The sequence below is a fragment of the Meles meles genome, chromosome 13 (genome assembly GCF_922984935.1).
Source record: "Meles meles chromosome 13, mMelMel3.1 paternal haplotype, whole genome shotgun sequence".
NCBI lineage: Eukaryota > Metazoa > Chordata > Mammalia > Carnivora > Mustelidae > Meles > Meles meles.
In genome coordinates, this window is record NC_060078.1 from 62,036,016 (window position 1) to 62,061,025 (window position 25,010).

Consider the following 25,010-nt stretch of genomic DNA (forward strand, 5'->3'; position numbering starts at 1 on the left):
CAGTATGAATATATCATATTTTATGTACCCATTCCCTAAACATTTAAATTGCTTCCAATTTTACATACTGGTTTTTAAAAGTCACCTGACTATAAATATTTCATAAATTACCACATTCAAACAGTCAGATCTCTGAAGTTCCCACAAACATGATCCACATTTTTGGTAATCTGCTGGATGGACTCACAAAACACAGCAAGGATACATGGCCAGATCAGTAAGGGAGAACGATGTAGGTGGAGTCTGGGCAAATTCATGCACAGGTTTGCTATGCACACCCCACCGTCACCTCAGTTTAGGAAAAGATACAACCACAGCACTCCTTCTCCAGCACTAGAAACGCGGGCAACTTGTACAACGTTTCTACCCAGGGAAGCCCATTTGAAGTTTGGAGTATAGATTTTTTTTTTTCTTTTTTTTTAAAGATTTTATTTATTTATTTGACAGAGAGAGATCACAAGCAGGCAGAGAGGCAGGCAGAGAGAGAGAGGAGGAAGCAGGCTCCCTGCGGAGCAGAGAGCCCGATGCGGGGCTCGATCCCAGGACCTTGAGATCATGACCTGAGCCGAAGGCAGTGGCTTAATCCACTGAGCCACCCAGGCGCCCCGGAGTATAGATTTTTATTGAGGGCTGTTCATGTTGGCATTCTCTGCCTAGCAACTAGTAAATTCCAGACTCCCCAAAGGAAAGCTGGTATTCATCACAGACCCACTGTTTATACAGTCTAGACACAGAGTAACACCATTATCAGTTAAGGCACTTTGCCTGTTATTGTAGTGAACTTTTTGCAGGCCAAGTTCCTAGATGCCAGGCAAGGGCTACCGTGTAAGCAGGTCCTTCTACAGACAGCAGCTTCAAGCTGGCTTTATTAACTCTTTTCCTGTACAATCTTTCTACCCTCTGGCACATCAACTCTCAGAAAGGATAACTGTAATATTTCTGAATCTCAGAGCAGAAATCAGAATGTGAGGGTAGTCTTAAGGCAAGAAAAACCTGTATCTTTTTATTTATTTATTTTTAAAACCTATTCTTTGTTCGTTTGTTTTTGTTTTGTTTTTATAAGCAAGATCACACTACAGGTTTCAGAATAGGATATTTCACTGAATAAGCTAGTGCCACACTAGCTTTTATTTTATAGAAAATTCTTTTTTCTTTGTCTGGTAAATTCCTATGTACTCTTCAAGTCCATTCTCTGACTCCTCCAGAGTTGAATCGTTCTTGTGCTCTTGTTGCACTCACCGTATCCTACTGTCTTTCAGTTGTTGTTCTGTACATCTTTCCCACACAACCCAATCCCTGGGTGGCATCAATTTCCTGTCTCATCTTTGTACTCTTACAGCCAAGTACATTGATGCTCAATTTAATATCAACAGGTAATAAGTAAATGGCAGGGATACACCATATGATACATTAGAGTCTGTTCAAAAATTGATTTGGAAACAATTTAATAGCAAGGTTAAGGTCATATAGTAAATAAGTAATAATAATAATAACCTATCTTTTAAGATATAATTAATTATGGCAGGATTAAAAACAAAATCTAGGGGGCCTGGGTGGCTCAGTGGGTTAAAGCCTCTGCCTTCGGCTCAGGTCATGATCCCAGAATCCTGGGATCGAGCCCCACGTCGGGCTCTCTGCTCAGCAGGGAGCCTGCTTCCTTCTCTCTCTGCCTGCCTGCCTCTCCGCCTACTTGTAATTTCTGTCTTTCAAATAAATAAATAAAATCTTAAAAAAAAAAAATCTAGTATCACTTCCTTTATATAAAGAACTTTCAGTGATCAATATGATGTTTATTTTCTAAGTCTCATTTCATAAAAGCCAAGTAAGATCTAAGACCAAACAATGTACAAAGGAACACAAGAATAATTATAGAACAAAATAAAAATAAGACAGGGCGCCTGGGTGGCTCAGTGGGTTAAGTCTCTGCCTTTGGCTCAGGTCATGGTCTCAGGGTCTTGGGATCGAGCCCTGCATCGGGCTCTCCTGCTTAGCAGGAAGCCTGCTTCTCTCTCTCCCACTCTCCCTGCTTGTGTTCCCTCTCCAGCTGTGTCTCTCCCTGTCAAATAAATAAAAAATCTTAAAAAAAAAAAAAAGATATAAATGAGTTCAAAACACCACCACCTCAACCACAGTAATCCAGAGGCACTGAGATCTCTACGTGATACAATCTATTCAGACAATTATTGATTTGTAATTTTGAACTAACTTAAATCTCTTAAGAATACACGATCTATATTTTATTATTTTTCAGAATTATCTTCCTTTTTAATTCTGATGTGCCATAAATAACTTTAAAGGTAGTTTAGCATTTAACAGTTCTCTAGTCTCATCCATTCCCCGCTGGTGAATAACCATAAGTGAAGGTCACATATCTGTAAACAAAGCACACATTTCCTACTTGGGAATAATTGGTTTAAAGAAGGTCAGCACGGCAGGCTCAAGTGACTGGGTTGGCCAAGCATTTTATTTTGATTAACGGTTAACTAGTTCAATGTTCTGCTCATATTAGAAGTAACTCTTGTTTATTCTCTCTTGGATCTGGAAGGTCTAAACAACTTTAGTCACAATATCTACATATCTGATAATTCTCTGTTCCATTATTTTGACATTTTGGTGAAACAGTAAATTATAAATGTTACCAGCTATATGTTACCTGAATAGGAAAGAAATATTTACCTAGAGAGCCAAGAACTGACAGAAAAAATTAAATGTTGAAACCAATTTTATATAATTTTATCTCAAAATGCTAAAAGCCTTGAATTCTATGATAATGAAAAAAACCCCACATTTTTACACAGTAAAGCCAATTTGGAGAGGGAGAAAGAATCTTTTTTTTTTTCTTTTTTAAAGATTTTATTTATTCATTTTTTAATTTGACAGATAGAGAGAGAGCACAAGCAGGGGGAGTAGCAGGTAGAGGGAGAAATAGGCTCCCTGCTGAGCAGGGAGCCCAAGGCACAACTCAATCTCAGGACCCTGGGATCATGACCTGAGCTGAAGGCATATGCTTCACCAATTGAGCCACCCCAGCTCCTTAAAGGAGAGAGAATATTAAGCAGTCTCCACGCCCAGCACAGAGTCGGATGAGGGGCTCCATCTCACAGCCTGAGATAGTGACCTGAGCCGAAATCAGAGTCAGACAGTTAACTGACTAAGCCACTCAGGTGTCCTGCAACTGCATTTCTTAAAACACCAATGTAAAACTTCTAAATGCTAATTGTGTACTGATCAGTATCTAGCCATAGAGGAAATCATCTATATCCTAATAAAGCCCTCTTGGGTGGCTCTTCTTAGATATTCTACATAATCAGGTGCAAGTCTTCTGACTTCTGTTTTTAGAAATAATAGACTATTATGGGATCATTCACAGTTCTTTGTCCAGAGGTCTCTAAGCAGCTACCTATCTCTATCCAAAAGATGAGGAATAATCTCAAGCAAGTTACAGCTACAAAGTTACAGATAAGTCATTCCAGTTTTTAGTTGCCATGAGATATAGCCAGCATTATTCTGTACCTACAAATACCAGTACTAAATACACTACCAAACTTTCAGTCAACTTTAAAATGTTAGTTGAATTAACAGCAAATAGGTGTTTTAAATAAAAATTATTTTATGAAATTTTAGACATGATGGATAATAAGAAAAACTCCTTTAAAATTTAAGTAATAAAAAAGGAAAACGATGTGCATTGTTGATGTGCATTGTTACTGGCCCTCATTCTATGTTATGCTCAACAATACGTGAGGTTTGAGTTCCCACCTTATAACAAGAACAAATTACATAGCCAGAATGGGAGGTTATTTTCCTTTTTTTTTTTTTTTTTTTTTGTTGGGCGGGGGAGCTTATTTTCTAATGCTCAAAAACCAAACAGGGCTCATATTAGACAGCTATTTCACTTTTCTAGGTGTCTTGGAGCCAGTTTGCTGTAAAGATGTCCTCTAAAGAGAAGTGGATGACTAACAGATAATCTGTTAAGCTAGTACCAAAGAGGGGAACTGAGGCTCTTATCTTCAGCTCTTGTCTGACACTTACAGGTGGTTAGCAGTGGCAGCGAGAAGCAGATAGTAAGTCAAATGTGATTCAAATGGGGCTAGAATCACTGTACCAATAGTTAATGAACATTTACAATATCTATATATCCTAAAACAAAAGCCATGGCATGAAACCCTAGAGACAGCTCTTTCTTCAATATGCTAAAGGTGGTCTCACAACTTTATCTGTCCTTTCACACACATGTACTCTACCTGACAAGCTGGATCAAGACCCATTTTTCTTCTGAGGAATTTTTCTACATGCCCAATAGTTGCTTCTCCTGAAACTCGGACAAACTTCTTCTCCAAGGGCTACGTAAACAAACATAAATAAATATTTTCAGAATAAATATGCATAAAACATATAAATCATAAAACAAATTTTATAGGAAAGATGTTCAACAGATTTATGAGAAAAACTACTATGAAATTTGAGCTTATTTACCTATCAAAGAGGAAAAAGAATTTTTGCTTAGCTTCCCCTGTCTGAAAAGTACATAAATACTTTTTTTTTTTAAAGATTTATTTATTTTAGAGAGCAGGGAAGGAACAGAGGAAGAGGGAGAGACAGTCTTTTTTTTTTTTTTAAGATTTTATCTATTTATTTGACAGACAGAGACCACAAGTAGGCAGAGAGGCAGGCAGAGAGAGAAGGAAGCAGGCTCCCCGCTGAGCAGAAAGCCCGATGTGGGGCTCGATCCCAGGACCCGGGGATCATGACCTGAGCCGAAGGCAGAGGATTCAACCACTGAGCCACCCAGGCGCCCCCATAAATACTTTTTTAATAGAAAGGCTTACTGGTTTATTTTAATACCTCATCAAAAATAAAACTTAAGAGTAAAATTTAGTGACAGAGAAAGAATACCTAAGACTAGATTATGTCTGAAACAATCTAGTTTCTTCAACAAAAAAACTGCAAGGAAAAAGAAAAGATGGAGGATGTGCTTCTAGACTAAAAAAGATATAAGGAATATAAATAAGAGCTATGTCAACCAATTACAATGTATGGCTCTTACATGGGTCCTGATTTAAACAAATCTATAGGGGTGCCTGGGTGGCTCAGTGGGTTAAGCCTCTGCCTTTGGCTCAGGTCATGATCCCAGGGTCCTAGGATCAAACCCCACATCAGGCTCTCTGCTTAGCAGGGGGCCTGCTTCCTCTTCTCTCACTGCCTGCCTCTCTGCCTACTTGTGATCTCTGTCAAATAAATAAAATCTGAAAAAAAAAAACAGAAACCAAAAAACCTATAGAACAATTTTCATGAGATAATCTAGGAAATTTAAATAGTATGTGCATATTTGATTAAGGAATTTGATTAAGTTCATTTTTAAAACTGGAGTATCATTATTATGTTTGTAAAAAGTCTGTATCTTTTAGAAATAAATCTAATTATTTACTGATAAAAATGATACATAATCTGGGATTTGCTCTAAAAGTATGAGTAGTGGTGAAGATAAAGATGAAATGACCTGGGCTGGAGCCCCGCATTGGGCTCTCTGCTCAGCAGGGAGCCTGCTTTCCCCTCTCTCTGTCTGCCTGCCTCTCTGCCTACTTGTGATCTCCCTCTGTCAAGTAAATAAATAAAATCTTAAAAAAAAAACAAAACCAAAAACGATGAAATGAGATTGGCCGTCAGTTTATAATTACTGAAACGGAGTTGTATACATGGGTATTTATTTTACTATTCTGTCTAGTTTTGTATAAGTGCGAAATTTTCCATAATAAAGGGTTTTCTTTTTTTTCTTTTTTTTTTTAAAGATTTTATTTATTTATTTGACAGAGAGAGAGATCACAAGTAGGCAGAGAGGCAGGCAGAGAGAGGAGGAAGCAGGCTCCCCGCGGAGCAGAGAGCCCGATGCAGGGCTCAATCCCAGGACCCTGAGATCATGACCCGAGCTGAAGGCAGTGGCTTAATCCACTGAGCCACCCAGGCGCCCATAAAGGGTTTTCTTAAGTAGAAAATAAAAAGATTAACATCTAGACATATGTGGCTAGAGTCTGATTCAATGGTCTAAGGTGATAGGTAGAGAGACCTCAGGGCTTCAGAGCAGACACTAATGCTTAGCCAGCTACTTCTGTCTCTGAGGCAATTTTAAGGAGGCTAATATCTAATACAAACAAAAGCTGAAGTAATCAGAACTAAAAGGGTACCTTTTAGGAAAACATGAGCAGTTTTTCAAAACTGAAAGAGAGGGAGCCCAGAATGGCTACCAGAGGACCTAGACAGGTCAGGCAAACACTTGCTCCATATAACAGTGCTCAGCTTTCCTACCTGTAGTTTGGTTTCTTAAGATCTTTCCTTACAATAAAGCTCTATCTTCTTACCACAGTGTATGTAGCAGGTAGCCTAAGTGTTTAGTGCAGATATTCCAGAAACAGACTGCTTGGCTATAGGTCTTGGGGTTCTGCCATTTTCTAGCTGTAAGTCTGTACACAAGCTGCTGAACCTTTCTGTCCCCATTTGTAAAAGAGATAATAGCACCTACTACACCTCTTACATTTATCAAGTGAGTTAATGGATGCAGATACCTACTAATTCCTGGCACGTAGTTACTACCAGCGTACCGTGACCATTTTACTCTTAATGTAAAAGAATTGGACTCTTATAGAGGGCTTAATAACCACCATGGGATATTGATATAAACTAGACAAAAATGGCCAAGTTTCATGTTCTTTTAATGCAGGTACAGGAATCATCACACAAAGCTAAGGCAGTCTCACTGAGGAGGAGGGACAGCCATCCCACTGGTGCAATCCCCAAGAAAATACCTCATTGTAGGTGGCAATGCCTGATGAGAATGAGAATCCCATCAAGTTCCTTACGAAGCTGCTATTCTGAATTATCTAGCTATGTCTGTCCAGCAACCACTGCATTTCTGAAGGCTAATTTCCTGGGCTTACCTCCGGTACACCAGCAGAGGACAGTCCAATTTCCCTTATTTCTAAATTCCTGGTGAGTACCTTACCCCAGGTGTTTGTTAAAATTAATCCATCTTAGCTAAAGTTATAAATACTGTACTGTTTAGATAATCCAGAACAGAGGTATGACATGTGCCAATACCTGGAAAAAAAAAACTGGTCTGGGCTTTCAAAGCTAGGGTGGCTAACCTTCGTCCTCGTGCCCCAGGTTCAGAAGGTAACTGGATTCCCCCCCCCATATAATTCACATCCAGTTTTTAAGAAAACAATTTGTTTTTTGTTTTGTTTTTCATTTAAAGCTCTAAAACTTGGGGCGCCTTGGTGGCTCAGTGGGTTAAGGCCTCTGCCTTTGGCTCGGGTCATGGTCCCAGGGTCCTGGGATTGAGCTCCGCGTTGGGCTCTCTGCTTGGTGGGGAGCCTGCTTCCCTTCCTCTCTGCCTACTTGTGATCTCTGTCAAATAAATAAAATCTTAAAAAAAAAAAAAATAAAAGGCTCTAAAACCAGTTCTTACCTACATAGTCAACTCATTTTTTCCTGCTACACCTAACAGCCTCCTACCATCTGCAAATAAATAAGAAAAAAAAAATCCACAGAATTACACTTCTTTGAAATTAACTGACAGCAGTCTTCCCTGCCATCTATAGCACAAAAGGTCAAGTTGATAAAGTTGAGTAAGATAGTTTAGGATCTGTAGGGAGATTTAAAAGACATCTGGTTATTTTCTTGCTTTAGATAATGCATACTACTAAAAAGAGCTTTTATTTATTTATTTATTTATTTATTTTATTATTTTTTTTTTTTAAATATTTTATTTATTTGACAGAGAGAAATCACAACTAGGCAGAGAGGCAGGCAGAGAGAGGAGGAAGCAGGCTCCCTGCGGAGCAGAGAGCCCGATGTGGGGCTCGATCCCAGGACCCCGGGATCATGACCTGAGCCGAAGGCAGGGGCTTTAACCCACTGAGCCACCCAGGTGCCCTAAAAAGAGCTTTTAAAAAGATGGTATCAACTCATAATTACATTTTACCTTGAAAAAATTCCTATCTCTGTCAACTGAAAAGGCCGAAACAGTTAAGAACCCAGTAGCTAGATGAACCCTTGGTAGCCAGATTTTGATTTTTAAAAACCACCAAAAGGAACCAGGACACCTTGGAGAAAGGACTAATTCCATGTCTGGGGGGCAACAGAGGTACAAGTTGAGCATGGAACACCTCGTCATATCAGATAGCAAGAAAATATTACAGACTATGGTATCTAAGAAGGACAAGTTGAACATCAATAAAGAAAATAACTGAAATGGGCTTATTTATTTTTTTAGAAGTAAAATTTTTTTAAAAGATTTTTTAAATCTTTTTAGGGGTGAGAGAGACAGAGAGAGCGACAGAGAACACGAGCCAGGAGAGGGAGAAGGAGGCTCCCCACTGAGTAGGGAGTCGATGAAGGGCTTAATGAAATGGGTTTAAATCACAAATATGTTTAAATTCATGAGTTCATATTAAAGTAAAAGCAAAAACAACAAAACCTATTTGTGGTCATGACTGGAGTATGCTAATGAACCAACTCACTACTTTGGACTTGGTAAGTAAAGGGAAAGAATCAAGCATTTATCCTGTTTTTCCCACATAAATATACCACTGGCTAACCAAAGAGACAAAGGGAAGTTTCTCTTTATAGAAGTATTTCAATTAATAAAAGAAAGAATGAGAGGGGCACCTGGCTGGCTCTGTTGGTAGAGCATGTGACCCTTGATTTGGGGTCTGTAAGTTCAAGCCCCACACTGGGTGTAGAGATTAGTTAAAAATAAAATCTGGGGGGGCCTGGGTGGCTCAGTTGTTAAGCATTTGTCTTTGGCTCAGGTCATGATCCCAGGGTCCTGGGATCAAGCCCCACATCGGGCTCCCTGCTCCATATGAAGCCTGCTTCTCCCTCTCCCACTCCCCTGCTTGTGCTCTCACTGTGTCTCTCTCTGTCAAATAAATAAATAAACTCTTTTAAAAAATAAAAAAACAAAAAAAATCTTAAAAAAAAAAAGAAGAAATGATAGTATCATTTTCCAAACTCTATTTAGTTAATGGGCTTAGTCACTGAGCACCAATGGCTGCTAATATTATAAAGAGGCCCAGACAACCAGACATTCTGTGCCTCTAGATGGAAAGGAACACCACCACCTATGAAGTAGCCTTACTCCCTTGAAACCAAACCTTTCTGACCAACACTCAAACTTAACTACCAGTTTGTGGGAAATACAGAAGACAGAAATGCATGCTAAATTATACTGGGGCAATGCAACATCAAAACCCAATTTGTAGAAAACTGTAGCACAAAAGACTCAACTTCAACAATGAATTAAAATAAAAAAGAAATGGAAAACCTATAGATTTGAAGACTTATCAACCAATCACAATATGCGAACTTTACCTGGATCCTGATTTAAAGTGTTACAGGAAAAAGAGAGAGAAAACACCCACTGTGATTGAGACAATTTAAAATTCTGAACACTGGGTAGATACTGGACAGTAAGAAATCATTAAAATTTTTTTCATTCACCATTCCCAACCTTTTGAAAAATGACTAACTTACAACGTTGTAAGAGTACCAGGAAAACCCAGATAGCTTTCACCTAGTTTGCGAACTGTTAGTATATTGCTATATTCATTTTATCTCTTTTAATTTATATGTATGTATAAGTACATGTTAATGTTTTGTTGGACCACATGAGAATTATTTGAAGACAGGTATTTTACCCCTAAACATATTAGCAATTATCTTCTCAGAATAAAGGGATTCTCCCATATAACTACAATATAATTAACAGGAAGTATAAGGAGTATTCAGGCAATTTAACATTAATACAATGCCATCATCTAAAAAGTCCAAATTCCTTTATAAATTGCCCTAGTAATACCCTTTACAAGTTGTTCTTATGTCCTGAAGGCTCACACCCTGCATTTTGTTGTCATGTTTCTGTAATCTCCTTTAATCTAGAACAGCTCTGCCGCTTGATTATCCCTGATGACACTGACACTTAAGTAACATTTCTTTTTGGTTATGACACTTGGTCATAAAAAAAGAGACTCATCTTTTAAGAATACTGCAATATTTACAAATGAAGGGGCAAATGCTGGGGATTTATTTCAGAAAAATACAAGAAGGGAAATGGACAGAGGTATAGAAGAAATAAAATTGGCCATTAGTTAATTGGGAGAGCTGGGTGATGGGACACAGGGAGGTTCTACTTTTCACTATGTTAAAAAATTTTTCACAATTAATGAGGTGACTGGGTGGCTCAGTCAGTTTAAGCACTTGACCCTTGATTTTGGCTCAGATCATGAGGGGTCTGCTTAGGATTCTTTCTCTCTCTATGCCTCCCCCCTTGCCCACATGTGCTCTCTCTTTTAAAAAAAAAAAAAGGGGCGCCTGGGTGGCTCAGTGGGTTAAGCCTCTGCCTTTGGCTCAGGTCATGATCTCAGGGTCATGGGATCAAGTCCCGCATTGGGCTCTCTGTTTGGCAGGGAGCCTGCTTCCTCCTCTCTCTCTCTCTCTGCCTGCCTCTCTGCCTACCTGAGCTCTCTGTCTGTCAAAAAAATACATAAGTAAAAAATCTTAAAAAAAAAATTTTTTTTGTAAGTAAAAGTTAAAAAAAAAAAGACTCCTGGAGAAAATTATCTGGACTTCATTACTGCCTACTGAAACAGTGTGAAACTGAGTGTAGTAATTAGCATTTATGACCTTCATGCTACAGGTCTACACAGTAAAAAGTATAACAACTAGGCTTCACCTAGACAGACATACTTAAACTCAAAGACACAGCTTTTTAAGTAGCAAAGTATACTGAGCTCTAATATCAAAAGCTATAACTAGAATTGTTAAAATGACAGAATAAAATGAAAAACAGTAATATGGCCAATCTATTAACTAAGAAAGTATAAGACTGTTTCAGCCAAGTAAAAATCATCACAAAATGCAGAATAAATAGGACCATTTGTTTCTGAAAGAGGTTCATCATCTCTCACAGATATAAGGCCTTCAAATTAATAGCTGTATCATCAATTAAAACTGAAAACTTCATGTCTCAAAACTATGGGAGAAAAGTATAATCAAACCCCTATATACCTATCACCTAACTTTATCAAGTCAAGGCCAAACTTGTTTTAAATATACCACACCCATTTCCCACTGCAACTACTTCCTTGCGCCCATTCCCCAGATTTGTTTTGGCGCAAACCCCAGACATATTTCATTTGTAAACACTTCAGTATATATCCCTAGAAGATAAGAGATCTTTTTAAAAACACGATACCATTATCAACTTTGAAATTACTTGATATCAGAAAATATCTAGTAAATGTTCAAATTTCACCAATTGCCTCCATTTTCTTACCCAGCAGAAAATGATTCTATTGTTTTTAGGGCTGTCATTAAAGAGAGAATAAAAATAAAACAAAGGTTTTGTGGAAAAAAATATAATAACCAAATACGAACTCAAACTATGAATTCGAATTCTAATTTTTGCATATATTATTTTTACCAGATATATTTTTGTACTTCCAAAATACATACACTAAATATAATATAAACAGTGCTTCTACTCAAAATTCCCACTGCAGGGCGCCGGGGTGACTCAGTGGGTTAGCTCAAGTTATGATCTCAGGGTCTTGAGATGGAGCACACACACATCAGGCTCTCTGCTTGGCCCCGGAGCCTGCTTCCCCCCCGGCCGCCCTCGCCTGCCTCTCTCCCTACTTGTGATCTCTGTCAAATAAATAAATAAAATCTTTTTTTTTTTTAAGATTTTATTTATTTATTTGACAGACAGAGATCACAAGTAGGCAGAGAGGCAGGCAGAGAGGGAGGGGAGACAGGCTCCCTACTGAGCAGAGAGCCCAATGCGGGGCTCAATCCCACGACCTTGGGATCATGACCTGAGCTGAAGGCAGAGGCTTTAACCCACTGAGCCACTCAGGCGCCCCAATAAATAAAATCTTAAAAAAAAAAAAAAGTTCCCACTGGATCTCGGTTTAAATTTTAAATTTAAATTTAAAAATTTAATAGCTTTACTGGGATAGAAGTCATGTATCATTAAATTCATCATTTTAAAGTATACAATTCAATGGCTTTTAGTTTATTTAAGCAGGGTTGTGCAACTCATTACCACTACCTAATTTCAGAACATCTTCATCACCCAAAAAGGAACCCCACACCAAAAAGCAATCACTCCCAATTTTCCCCTCTCCCCCAAGATGCTGGCAACCACCATCTATAGTATTTACTGCTTCTGTGAATTTTCCTGCTCTAGACATTCCACATAAAAGGAATCATGCATTATGTGGTCTCTTCGCACCTGGTTTCTTTCACTTAACATAGTATTTTCAAAATTCATCCATGTTGTAGCATTTAGCATACTCCACTCCTTTTTATTGCCAAATAATACTCCACTGTGTGGCAATATCATACTGTGTTCATCCATTTACCAATTGATGGATATTTGGGTTGTTTCCAATTTGGGGTTATTCTCTCATAAATGTTTATTTTTCCACTTGAATCCAAATAAACGCCATATATTGTAGTTAGTTATGTCCCTTGAGTCTCTTTTAATTAATATGTTCTACGTATGTTTCCTCTTCACCTCTCCCTTTTATTCGAAGAAACAACTGTGCTGTAGCTTTCCACTGTCTAGATTTGGTTTATATTCCTATGGTGTCATTTAACATGTTCCTTTGTCCCCCGAATTTCTTGTAAATTAGTAATTAAATCTAGGGAGTGTGATCAGCCGCACATTTGTTTTGGCAAGAATACTTCACAGGTGGTATTGTCATATTTTTCTAATGTGTGACTATTAGAACTACATACATATTCTAGGTCCATATGTGCTTTTGTGGAAGCAACAGGTTAATATTTCAAATTAATGTCTAGTTCTTTCTTCATGAAGTTTTTATACTTTGTTGGTCTGTGTGGCTACTACAGGTCATTTGGCAAACTCTAGGATCATATGACACTATACTGGTCCCATAAGAGAAATTTATATGCTATTTTCCCACCCACCATACTACTAGGGAAAGAACTCCCTTATCACCATAAATCTGATATTTGACAGCTTAGAATAAATTCAAAGTTACCAAACTTAACACTGCATTCCCTCCATCCCACTGATCTCTGGGAAACATCTCTAATATACTTTATCCACAGAAGTACCCATCTATTCCTACACTTTAATCCACATCTCTAAGCCAATACTGTATTCACAAAACAGTATACCCGACAAGGTATAATCCACCCAAGTATTAGTACAGACTTTGAAAAAGCGTCGAAAATCTATGCAGATCAAAGTCAGTTATTTCCTATATATTTACAGACCAAAGTACTGTAAGGCCTGATTTAGCCCTTTTTAAAAAGTTACCTTAAAAAAAAAAAAAGGAAAAGTTACCTCTTCCTGAATGACTCATACTATAGGAGCAACACTGGGTACAATGGGACCTGTGATAATAGAGGCTTTAAGACAAACTCTGAACTTAGGACTTCATTCTTACCTAAATTTTAGTAATTTTAGTAAATGATTGAAGCAACAAGTTCGGGCAGGTTTACCTTGAGCCCAAAATGTTACATGCAAGTAAAAATTTTAGCTCATATTTATCTCTGAATGCCAACTATGCAAAAAATGCTTTGAAATATTTTTTTAATATTTCATTTATTTATTTGACAGAGAGAGACACAGCGAGAAAAGGAACACAAGCAGGGGGACTGGGAGAGGGAGAAGTAGGCTTCCAGCTGACCAGGGAGCCCGATGCAGGGCTTGATTCCAGGGTCCTGGGATCATGATCTGAGCTGAAGGCAGATGCTTAACAACTGAGCCACCGAGGCGCCCACTTTGAAATATTTTTTAAAGTCACCAAATTATCACAGTATTTGGTTTTAGAGTTCTAAAAATTTCTCACTTGTTTACTTAGACCACTGTCCTGAATTAATAACAAATCCCTACTTAATAACTCTTTTCTTATAAACTTATTATGAGAGCATTACTAAAGGTACTTCACATTTCTACAACTTTTATTTACAAAATTGTACTGTAATCGAAAACATTCTCCACATGATTGCAAATCTGACTCTAATTGTGGATTACAGGGTCCTCCTGTGAAATAAATAAAAATAAGATACCTTAAAATGTCCCGTGCCTTCATTAGCACTGAAAAATGAAAGCAAAATTAATCAGCATTTTAAACTATACATTAAATCATATAACACAGAAAAATAACATGAATATAAATATTTGAGGAACATCAGTTTAATTTTAAAACCTAACCCTTTATGAAACAAATAAGTGTAGTTGTCATTTCTGCCACCTACTGGTAAAGCAAAGGCAGTGTTACCTACTATTTTAAACTACTTTGTATACTTCCAGGAGTTAAAAGTATATCCTTAATATTTAGATTTCCCCCACATGTAGCATTCTAACATTTTCCAATTTAAAGTAAAACTTCTTTCTATTATAATTAATGTGTCTTTTTCTTTACAGTAACCCTTACAAAATAGATTTCTTACAAGAAGTCTGCTAGATTGCCTATTGTTTTACTTATAGCAATAATGGGCATGATTTACTCAGTTCGCTCTTTATCTTGAAGTACAAAGAGATTTCTTGGTTAAATCAATTATGTTTATGTCATGAGGAGACAAGGGGCACTAATTTTTGTTGGGCACCTACTATGTACCAGGCATTATAGTAGGTCTTCATAATAGGATGCATGTTTTTCATTTAGTCCTCATAAAGCTCTGCATATCAGGTATTAGTATTCCCCTTCTATAGAAGAGGACAATAAAGCTTAGAGAGGTTTAATAACTTGCTTAAGGTCACAGAGCTATTAAGCAATAAAGCTTCCAACTCAGGTGTACCTAGCAACAAAACCCGCATGCTCTCTTCCCCATCATGTTGTGAAGAGTAGGCCAGATCACAATTGCATCAGCTACGGCATATTATTATAATACAAATAAAGAAATATATTAAAATATAACATAGAAGCTATATTACAAAATATTACATTAAGATAAATGTTATAAATGTGGATATACTAGAAACCTAAAATATATAAGCTTAGAGTTGTAATACTCTATTTGTTATAAGAATTATCTCTATAGAATCCATGATATATGGTCATCTGGCTTCTGCTTAGGCACCTAAAGAGATAGAGAATTTATCTGACAAGTCAGTCCGTTCCATTTGTGGGCAACTTTTTGTTAGAATTGCTTGCTTGCACTGAAGCAAATATGTTTCTCCCTGTAACTTATACCCGCTAACCCTAGTTCTGCCTTTTGGTAGTCTATGAACTAGACTCAATCTTTCTTTTATATGATAACCCTCTAAAGATCTGAAATGAACTTAAGGGGCTTATGACTGTTTTCTCTTTTTCAGATTATTTTTGTTCCTTCCCTTACCACATATGCCATGGTTTTCAAAACTTTTACTGTTCTGGTTACACCTTGGCTTACCATCTCTCTTAAACTGTAATGCACAGAGTTGAACATAATACTCTAGCTGGATTAATACAGCATATAGTTGGCTATCACCTCCCTGGTTCACTAAATGCTACTGAGTTTAAGACTGCATGAAATTTCTGCTGTATCACATGTATGTCATGTGAGTCCATTTTCCACACTAGACACGTATACAATACATTCCAGTACCACAGACTACTTTAACTTTTATTTTTGAATGACCCTGCATTATTTAAATAATCACATATTGATAATAGTTTAGACATGGTAGGAATACTATAAGTTGATACTTAGAAGAATCCTGTTAGTTGCTATTAAAATCCTCAATTCAGAAATTCAGAAACCGATGACGAGAGTTCAGCTACATCCCAAAGGTTATATACCTTGACTTACTGACTCTTCAAAGTCTATGCTTTCTACACATACTATGCTACATGTCTGAAGTTATTCCTTTTAATCATCTTCTACTTTACACACAGAAACTAAAGAATAAAAAAGGACAAGTACAAGACTAAAAATCACAAAACACAGCATACCCAGTTTAGGGGGGGTGGAATCTAACTTCCTATTCCAATAGTTGAAAAATCACTGTTCACAGGCTGAACCTACCTCAGTTTTTTTGCTCCTCCAACTTAAGTGGGCTCAAAAGCTGGACCAAATTTGCTTTTGTACTTGCATCAGGTTAAAACTCCTCTGCCACTTGCCCTGCCGTGAAAGAGCTGCCTATGGGCTACCCTCAGGAGCCTGACTTTGTGGTAACATAAAAGCTCTTCCATGTAGTGAGCTCTGGGGACTGGTGACTTCAAACGGATTCTTTGCCTCTGGAAGCTTTCTTTCAAAAGGACTCCTTGCCACACTGGAAGCTTTCTTCCCCTCAAGCAGTTGAAAACAGATAAAGAGCTATATTATGAGTTAGACTACTCATCATAATCAGCCACATAAAAGGCACAATTCTTTCTTTTTACAGATAGGGAAGCTGAAGCTCTGAGAAGTTAAAACTAAAAAGTTCCATAAGGGCAAAGGCCATGGCTGACTTATTCAAACTGTATTCTCAACAACTAGCAGAACGCTGTGCTGGTACATACAGCAGGACCCTAACAAACATCTTATGAGTAAACAAAAAGCAATTTGTTAGTGATTACAAAGCTAGATAATAGAGAAGCGTGGATTTAAATCTAGATCCTTTATTCCAAGTGAGGGCTCTTTTTTTTTTTTCTTCTTTTTTTGGAACAAGAACCAAGTTTTTTATTTGTTCATTTCTTATATTTGAAGTACTCTTCAATGACATCCCTGGCCCGAGACTCTTTGCCATAGCCTTTAACCACCACACAACTGCAACCAACCACTTACGGGGTTTTCCTTCTCTGTCAGTTTTATAGAGGCCCACCCATTCCCCTAGCTTCTTGCTGTCATCAGCCTTAGTTAGGCTGATTTAGTGTTCAGCATAAGGGGCCTCCATCAATGTGACATACATAGGCTCATCACAGTTGGATGCAAAAACACAAAGATGGGCTTGGTGCTTGTCTAAGGTTTTGGCAGCTTTGTAAATTCCACATGCTAGGCCCGTATGGGTGAGGGCGGTCTTCGGCACCTCTTGTAAAGCAGTATTAACGTCCATTATACTTCCAGCAGCAATGCCTTTCTTGGCCTTGGCAGTGGGTTTTGGGTGGAGCCAAACGGAGTCCACCTAAGCCTCAGCCTCCTGGCGACTGGCAGCAGGGAAAGAGCATGAGGGCTCTTTTTTCTACAGGAGGGGATGTACTAATAATATAATAAGGTTGGTAAGTGGTAATGACTGCCTTGAGTACTGTGGTCAAGTCTCACTCACTAGAAGAGCCTGCCATGATTGACTAATGATTTCTGCAGGTGGGCAAAGGAAGAGGCAATGGTGGCACACCCATCACATATCTGCTATCTTTGCATCCTTGCCACTTTTCAAAAAATGTATTAAAAAACCTAATCATCAGTTCTTACCGTGCATTGTAGGAAATGTTACATTTAAAATATTTTTTGGAAATATAAATTCCTTTCAGTTTTCAAATTTTAATTAGACTTATTAAAAATCAAGTTACATGGTAAAAATTCAAATACAATGAAAAGAAAGACTTCTTCCTATCGTAGACTCATATACTAGTTTCTGGCAACGAACTGCTATTAACATTTTCTTATGTATCTTTTCAGGAATGGTCTGTGCATGCAAAACATATGTCTACACACATCTTTTCCATCACTCTCTTTAAAATAAATAAGTAAATAGAAATACACTATGTAGTCTCCTCTTTTGGAGACTGTTCCATATTAGCACATACGCTATCAGGCTAATACATACTCATGTGCTATATACCATTATTTAACCAGGTCCCTTTTGGACATTTAGATAGGAACACACTCCTTATTATCAGAAATTGCTGGTTCAAAGTTTGGTATTACATAGTTTTTGTTCATTCTTCCAAATAGATTTTTTATTTCATTATCAACCATTACTACGTGGGATTTGTGTAGGCAGGAGAAACGTTTCTGGCCTCTTAGGGGTCCTTAATATCAGCTGATAACATAGAGTGACTACATAAAAAGATAAAGACAATACAGCACAAGCTGAATACTAGTAAATGATACAGGCAACCTAGAATTATAAGGTGGAAATAATTAAAAAGTAAAGTAGTCATCAGTGACATAAAATGCGAAGTCCATATTTTCCAAAAAAAAAAAGCACTTTACTTTATTCTGCAAACTAAATATTCTGAAAACTGCAGTTTGGTACATGCCAACTCTGTGATCATGACAGTGTTTAACAGTGTTGCAATATAACAGAGTACACCATATGCTACGTATAACTTTTGAAAGAAGCAATTTATACTATTAAAAAGATATCCAACTACTTTAAAAAACAATTTGGCAAAACCAAGTAAAGTTAAAAACAAACATATGTTAAGACTCTGCAAACCTATACTCTTAGAGAACTACCTTATATATGTGTGTGTATATATCTATAACATATATATGGAGATATGTATACAAATACATAAAGTAACATTGTTTATAATAGCAAAAAAAAACTGGAAACAAGTTAAATGTTCAACAGTACAAGAAAAGATAAATTATGGTATGGCAATTGTGAAAATGAATGAACTAAAGCTACACATTTCCACACAGATGAATCACAGAATACTGGGTGAAAAAAATAAGTTGGGAAAAAAAAGCAAGTTGTAAAACACAATGATACTATATGAAGTTTTTAATGGACAAAAGCAATTCTACATATTACTTAAGCATTGATACATGAGATAAACATATTTTAAAAATCACGGGAATACCAATAATTACTTTTAGGAGAGTGGTTATTAACCTCTAAGGGGGGAGAGGGGGCGGTGAACAGGAAGAGGTAGCCGAAGGGCTTCCGGCATACTAGCATGGGTTATTTCTTAAGCCAGATGATAGTGATACAAGTGATTGTAGTACTATTCTTTAGAACTTTTTCTAAGTCGTGAATATTTCAAGATTGATTTTTAAAAGGATATCAGAAGAACTTGATTTTACCTGAGTTCAGGATGATTTCGTAACTGTTGGGACTTAAGTTCTTTATTTTACAGTTAAGAGATAGAGTTTAGGGTACTCACCCAATGAACTCTAGTAATAAAGACATATCAAGCTCAGGTGGAATACGAAACACGGATTCTAAGACTTTCTTAGATCTTCCTTTGCTTGAAGGGACTGGCTGTGGAACAGCTATTTAACAGCCAAAGAAAAAAAGCTGAATTAGAATAAAAATTTCATGAATTGAGATCTTTGAAAAATAATTACACATATTATAACTATGTTGACTATTTAAAAGATCATTAAACACTCAAACTCCCTTTCTCTAATAACATTAACTAATCTGTCAAAGCCAGTGAAATTGCACCTGGGAACCACTCCACAATGGAAGGCAGACATGTGGCTGGTTTATCAGGGCCACAGAGAGAGCTCATCACTACACAACAGATACACGTAATCTTTAACAAGCACTACTGTATGCCAGAGTTCAGGGCTCGTACTCAGCACTGTACATGCACGTTCTTGTTTAATCTTATTATAATCCCCTAAGTATACTGCTACTCTTTTTTTTTTTTAACAGTTAAAACTACAAAGAAACTGAGATTACTGTTTAAGTGAGATTAGGCAATACGTAGTAAGTGGAAGAACCAGGATTTAAACAGAAATTTATCTAACTTCTATACTGTGACATTACCATCATCACAAAAACTATCTGAACAGTTACTATGTTCCAGGCACTGTTTTAAGTGCTTTGTATTACTCAATGTATTCTTACAACAATTTTATGAAGTGCTATCATTATCCCTACTTTATAGATGAGGAAACTGAGATACTGAAGTCTCACAGAAAGTAAAGGGGCAGAGCTAGGATCAAACTCAGTCTAGCTCCAGAGCCTATGCCCTTTAATTTTTACAAATAATTAAATTAGATTATACTACATCTTTACCTTCATAATCTTTCTCCCTCTTTGATCATAAAATAACTGGCTATCACCAAAAAGAACCTCAAAGGGAGTAAATTTTATTAAGTTAGTATTCTTAAAGCTACAAATACATTATGATATACACCCAAACTTACCAGGTTTAGGTACTTCTAGACCTCTTTCTTTATAGAAATCATGCATTTGCTTTTTTTCTCCTAAAAAATGATAAAACACAGACTAAATTACACTTAAAATGTAACTAGTAGAGTCAGCAGAGATTCTGGGATTCACAACTATGTAATAAAACAAACTTACTTTCCTCTAGATTGATCACTAATTTGTACACTATGTCTTGTAACTGTCGGTCCAACCTAATAAAAGGAAAGGATGGAGAATACCTCAGAATTCAGCAAAATGCATTTTGGTACAGAGTGAGAGTGAATGATGCTCTTTGCAACTGTTTTCTCTTGGGAGTGGATTATCTCCTTTTTCAGAGGTGAATTACTTTTAGGTAGCACTGGCTCTCACCTGAGATGAACTCAAGTAATTAATTCTATGTAATCATAAGTAATCATAGACTCTTGAATAGTTTGCTCAATTATTCCACGTGTACTGGTCTTACTCCCTTGCAGAGACTGTATTTTGAACTTCTGTACATCATCTACAAAGCATTCTTCTATAAAGGAGTAAAAACGTAATAGTATTTGCTGAACAAATGAAAGTAATCCACCTTTAGTATTCTTCTTCCCTTAGGAAACGGAATATGAATGGAAAATTTGGAAAAAAAGCCCCACAATGACCTATGATACACAGGTTTTTCTAAAGAGGACCGTTGTTTCAGGCATTACTTTTAAAAAAGTAATTTCAAAATAAAATTTTAAAAATTCCTTTTTAAAAAGAATTCTAAATATCCCCCAAATGACAAGCCTAAACTAGTCTCATTAACTTGAGTGACAGAATTAAAATCCTCAAAAAGAGAGGCCTGTGCTTTTTTAATTTTTTTGTCCCCAGCAGATATCGCAGTGCCTGGTACAGAGTAAGTGTTCTATATGTATTTTTGAGAATACGTAGTTCCCTTTTCAAAAGAAGTCAGGAGTTTATTCCCAACTACACAATTAGAAGCCTTCAGAAAAAGTCTATTTAAAATACAAATTTTACTTATATATTTGTCTTACCTTATGTTATAAAGAGGTTGTGTCTGATGTACTACTATGTTGCATTTTGGACATCTGTTGCTATAGTAAAAATGTCTTACAATGCAGCTTTTACAAACTGTTGAAAAAGAAAATGTTTAAATTAGGATGCTTTAGAGACATTTCAAAAATTGAGTGTATAAGTTCGAAATGTGAACTATATGCTTACATGTATGAAGACATTCTGTAATGGTAGTTGCATCTATTAAGTAACCTTTGCAAATGGAACACAAGATGTATGGTGTCAGCTCAGAGAGATTAATCAGGCGCTGGAAATGCAATGCAAATAGTTGTAAAATTACAAGTACTCGTCTTCTCAAATTCTTAAACCATAATCCCCACATTTCATTATAAACAATGTGTAACTTAATTTGCAACACGGAAACATGTTACAGCACCTCCAACCCTTCAAAATCCTAATCGAAGTTACAATAACACAATATAAACCAATGTTTCAAAAGGATCTCATTCTTTTGGATATACTTTATATTACCAGATAAGGGGCATCTTACTTTATGAATTTATTACAAAATGTGCAAACTTTCCAGATACTGGTGTTTACATTTAATATATCAATTCCGACTGGCTAGGTGTTACCAACTTTATAAAGTATGCGCTACCACGTTAAAAAAACGAACAAAACCTCTTCTCAATTAGACTTATGAGATAGGGGTTTACAAACCATCCTCTGAACACCCTGTAGAAAGGGTCCCGTCCGACCGTAAGCTCTTGGAAGGCAGGAGCACTGTACCCTTGGCCCCTACCCACCTGGCATAATTTAATAATTATTTACAGAATAATAGAGTCGGACCTGGAGAGCCCAAGTGATTGGCAGGAAGCTCACAAAAAGAGTCGGCAAGGAATCGGGTGCGGACCAGTCCGCGCCACATGCCTAGGCAGGTTGAGAGGGAGGGGTGGAGGTCGACGCGAGTGCCAAAGGCTGCAGCGGCGAGCTGGGGACGCGGCCCGGCCCTTACTGGGGAGGGCTGGCTTGGACCCTCAGGCCCCTCCGGCCCCGCGTGCTCGGGCACCGGCTATAAATACCTCCTCCTCGTCCTCTGAGTCCGGCCGACCCCCCTCCAGCCTCAGCGAGAAGTGGCTCATCTCTTCCTCCTCCTCCTCCTCCTCTTCCTCCAGCTCCTCATCCTCTTCCAACTCGTCGTCCTCGTCCTCGAAGCGGCCCCTCATGCGGCCCAGGCTGCGCTCGGGCTCCAACTCTGGGGGCCGGGAGCCCGAGCAGCCTGGAGCCCCCGCCTCGGGCAAAGGCGGCGGGCCCTCCTCACCCGCTGCGGGTGCGGGGGTCAGAGCAGGCGGGGAGACAGCAGGCGGCGGCGGCGGCATGGCTGCAGCTCCCTCGGCCTTGTCGACGCCCGCGCTCCCTGCGGCCACCGAGACCCTCTCCATGCCGAGGGCAGAGACCGGGGAAGACGAGACCGGGCGGCTGGATAGCGCGGGAGTTCTGCCTACCTGCCTAGGCGGCCAGTGCGCAGGCGCGGGAGACCTGCAGGGCCCGCTGGGAAATGTGGTTCGCTGCCCCTCACCTAAACCTGGACGGGCGTGCACTGAGCCCCTGTGCATATAGGGTGGGGCCTGCGGGTCGTCTTCCGAATTTTTTCTTTGGAAGGCTGACGCTGTCTTTACTCCTTCTTTTTTTTTTTTAAGATTTAATTTTTTAAAAGTGATCTGTGTACCCAGCGTGGGGCTCGATCTTCCCGACCTGAGATCAACAGCTGCAGGTTCTACCGACTGAGCCAACCCGCCCGTCTCTTCACTCCCTTTTAAAAATGACAAAATTGGTACCGTTCCAGACAGCAGTATTCTGTCCGCATCAGTTGATGGGCAGAGCACTTAAATGGGCGTTAATGTAATGTTGTATTACGAACAATAACGACTTAAATTTGAAGAGCCATTGTGCGTTTCTTTCATCCAAGAGTATTTCCATTAGGAAGTATGACGTCTCTATTTTTGAAATATGTAAGTTTACTTATTTGGAGCAATTAAATCTTGTATTGCCACAGGATGGAAATTTAATCGCCGTAGGAAGACCATCCATGAGTTCCCAACACATAGAGTAAAGTCCATTATATTTAATTCAACAAACATTTATGGAAGGTCTATTGTAGCAGGAACTGAGACCTATTCAGGCACTCCCACCCCCACCCCCACCCCAATTTTTTTTTGGAAAGATATTTGGAGTTGCTGACTAACGTAGTGCCAGCTAATGTCATGATGCTTGCAAGCTGAATTCAGAAAGGAATCAAAAGCTCCTTAAGAAAATATGCTGGGGGGGGGGGGTCGCCTGGGTGGCTCAGTGGTTTAAGCCGCTTCCTTCGGCTCAGGTCATGATCTCAGGGTCCTGCGATCGAGTCCCGCATCGGGCTCTCTGCTTGGCAGGGAGCCTGCTTCCCTCTCACTCTCTCTGCCTACTTGTGATCTCTCTCTGTCAAATAAATAAATAATATCTTAAAAAAAAAATGCTGGGGGAAAAATATCTGAGAGAGACTGGGTTGTCACTGAGTAAAATTAATGTTCATGTGGGAGTGGCATACATTTTTCTTAGGGAATGGTGAGGAAATCAAGTCACTATGCTTGTTTGGGAAAAACAATCAGATTTAATGTGCCCCCATTGCTCCTGCACTAGCCTCTACCTTTCTCTTTGCAGTCCCCAAACTCTGGTCAAGCCTAAGATACTGAAATTTGCAAGATCCAAAAAGTGGAAGAAAGGATATGTCTCCTTCTACACGGAGGAGTATAAAGCCTCTAGGGAGGGGAATGGGAACTTAGACCAGGATATTGAAAGAGGACACTGAAGAGAGAGAGACTGAAAGAGACAAACACACGATACCTGAGATACTCTCCTTACCGGGCTCTAAAACTGTAAGCACTTCCACGTGATTACATTGGATAAAGGCATATAGCATCCAACCTTTCAGCATTGTTCAGAGCTACCTGATGAAAAAGAATTACTTGTGCCATGACTTTTAATTATAAAATGTTGTAGTATGATATGAAATATTATTAATATTAACAAAGTTTTACTTTATGTATAATATGAAAATGTAAAATATTGATAATCCCCAAATTTAAAAAAAATACAATCAAGAATTGCATGTTTTCAAAGCTGGCAAGCTGAGGAATTACGAAATTTGTATTACTGCTACTGGGTCATGTCAGTTTAGCTGGTAAACAGAAATATCTGCAGGCTTTGTTAGTCCTATGGTATGAAAGGTAGTTTTATGTGTCATCTTGGCTAGGCTATACTGCCCAGTGATTCAAACACTTACCTAGGTATTCTGTGAAGGTATTTGTAGATATAATTAATGCTGCAATCAGTTGATTTTAAGTAAGAGATACCCTGTGTAATCTGAACAGATTTTATTCAATCAGCTGAATGGCCTGAGAGGCAAAACTGAGATTCCCCTGGAAGAGAAAGTTTTCCTGAGGCCTGCAGCATTAATCCTTCCCAGGAGTTTCCAGCATGTTGGCCTGCCCTACAAGATTTCAGACCTGCCTAGCAAGCCCCCATAATAGTGTAAAGCAGTTCCTTGTAATAAGTATCTTAGTAAATATATATATGTTTTAATTTATATTTTATATATATTTTAATTTATAATTTATATATATATATATTTCCTACTGGTTATGTTTATATGGTAGATCAACTAATCCATATGGTAAATGGCTTAATTATGTGATATTTATAAATATGCAAGGACTTCCGGGATATATCTATTTCATAAAATGAGAATTTCTTGCATCTCTGTTGTGATCCAAGTGTGTTTCCACATCAGAGTTATATTTTAGCACTTATCAGGGACTTTACATTTTGACAAAGCATCAGAATTGAATCATATTCTAGACTGAGCTAGAACTTCACTCTTACCCTGGATGCTAACTGGTTAAAATGGTGTAAATGTAAAACAGCA

General features: G+C 38.1%; 1 protein-coding gene and 1 pseudogene across 2 annotated transcripts in view; both read right to left on the minus strand.

The window, feature by feature from the left end:
• PCGF6 (polycomb group ring finger 6) overlaps positions 1 to 22,854 on the minus strand; it is a 32,015-nt gene extending 9,161 nt beyond the window's left edge. The window contains exons 1-8 of one of the 2 annotated variants that reach the window (XM_046026173.1): positions 22,129 to 22,853; positions 21,254 to 21,353; positions 21,067 to 21,163; positions 20,207 to 20,262; positions 20,047 to 20,106; positions 19,053 to 19,161; positions 14,104 to 14,131; positions 4,245 to 4,343 (exon numbers count right to left, since the gene is read on the minus strand). In XM_046026173.1, coding sequence (XP_045882129.1) covers positions 4,245 to 4,343; positions 14,104 to 14,131; positions 19,053 to 19,161; positions 20,047 to 20,106; positions 20,207 to 20,262; positions 21,067 to 21,163; positions 21,254 to 21,353; positions 22,129 to 22,662 — 1,083 coding nt within the window. In that variant the 5' untranslated portion in view covers positions 22,663 to 22,853. Of the gene's footprint in view, positions 1 to 4,244; positions 4,344 to 14,103; positions 14,132 to 19,052; positions 19,162 to 20,046; positions 20,107 to 20,206; positions 20,263 to 21,066; positions 21,164 to 21,253; positions 21,354 to 22,128 lie in introns of both variants that reach the window. The other variant, XM_046026174.1, reaches the window with a different exon arrangement.
• LOC123955544 lies at positions 16,452 to 18,847 on the minus strand (annotated as a pseudogene).
• Positions 22,855 to 25,010: the final 2,156 nt, after the last annotated feature.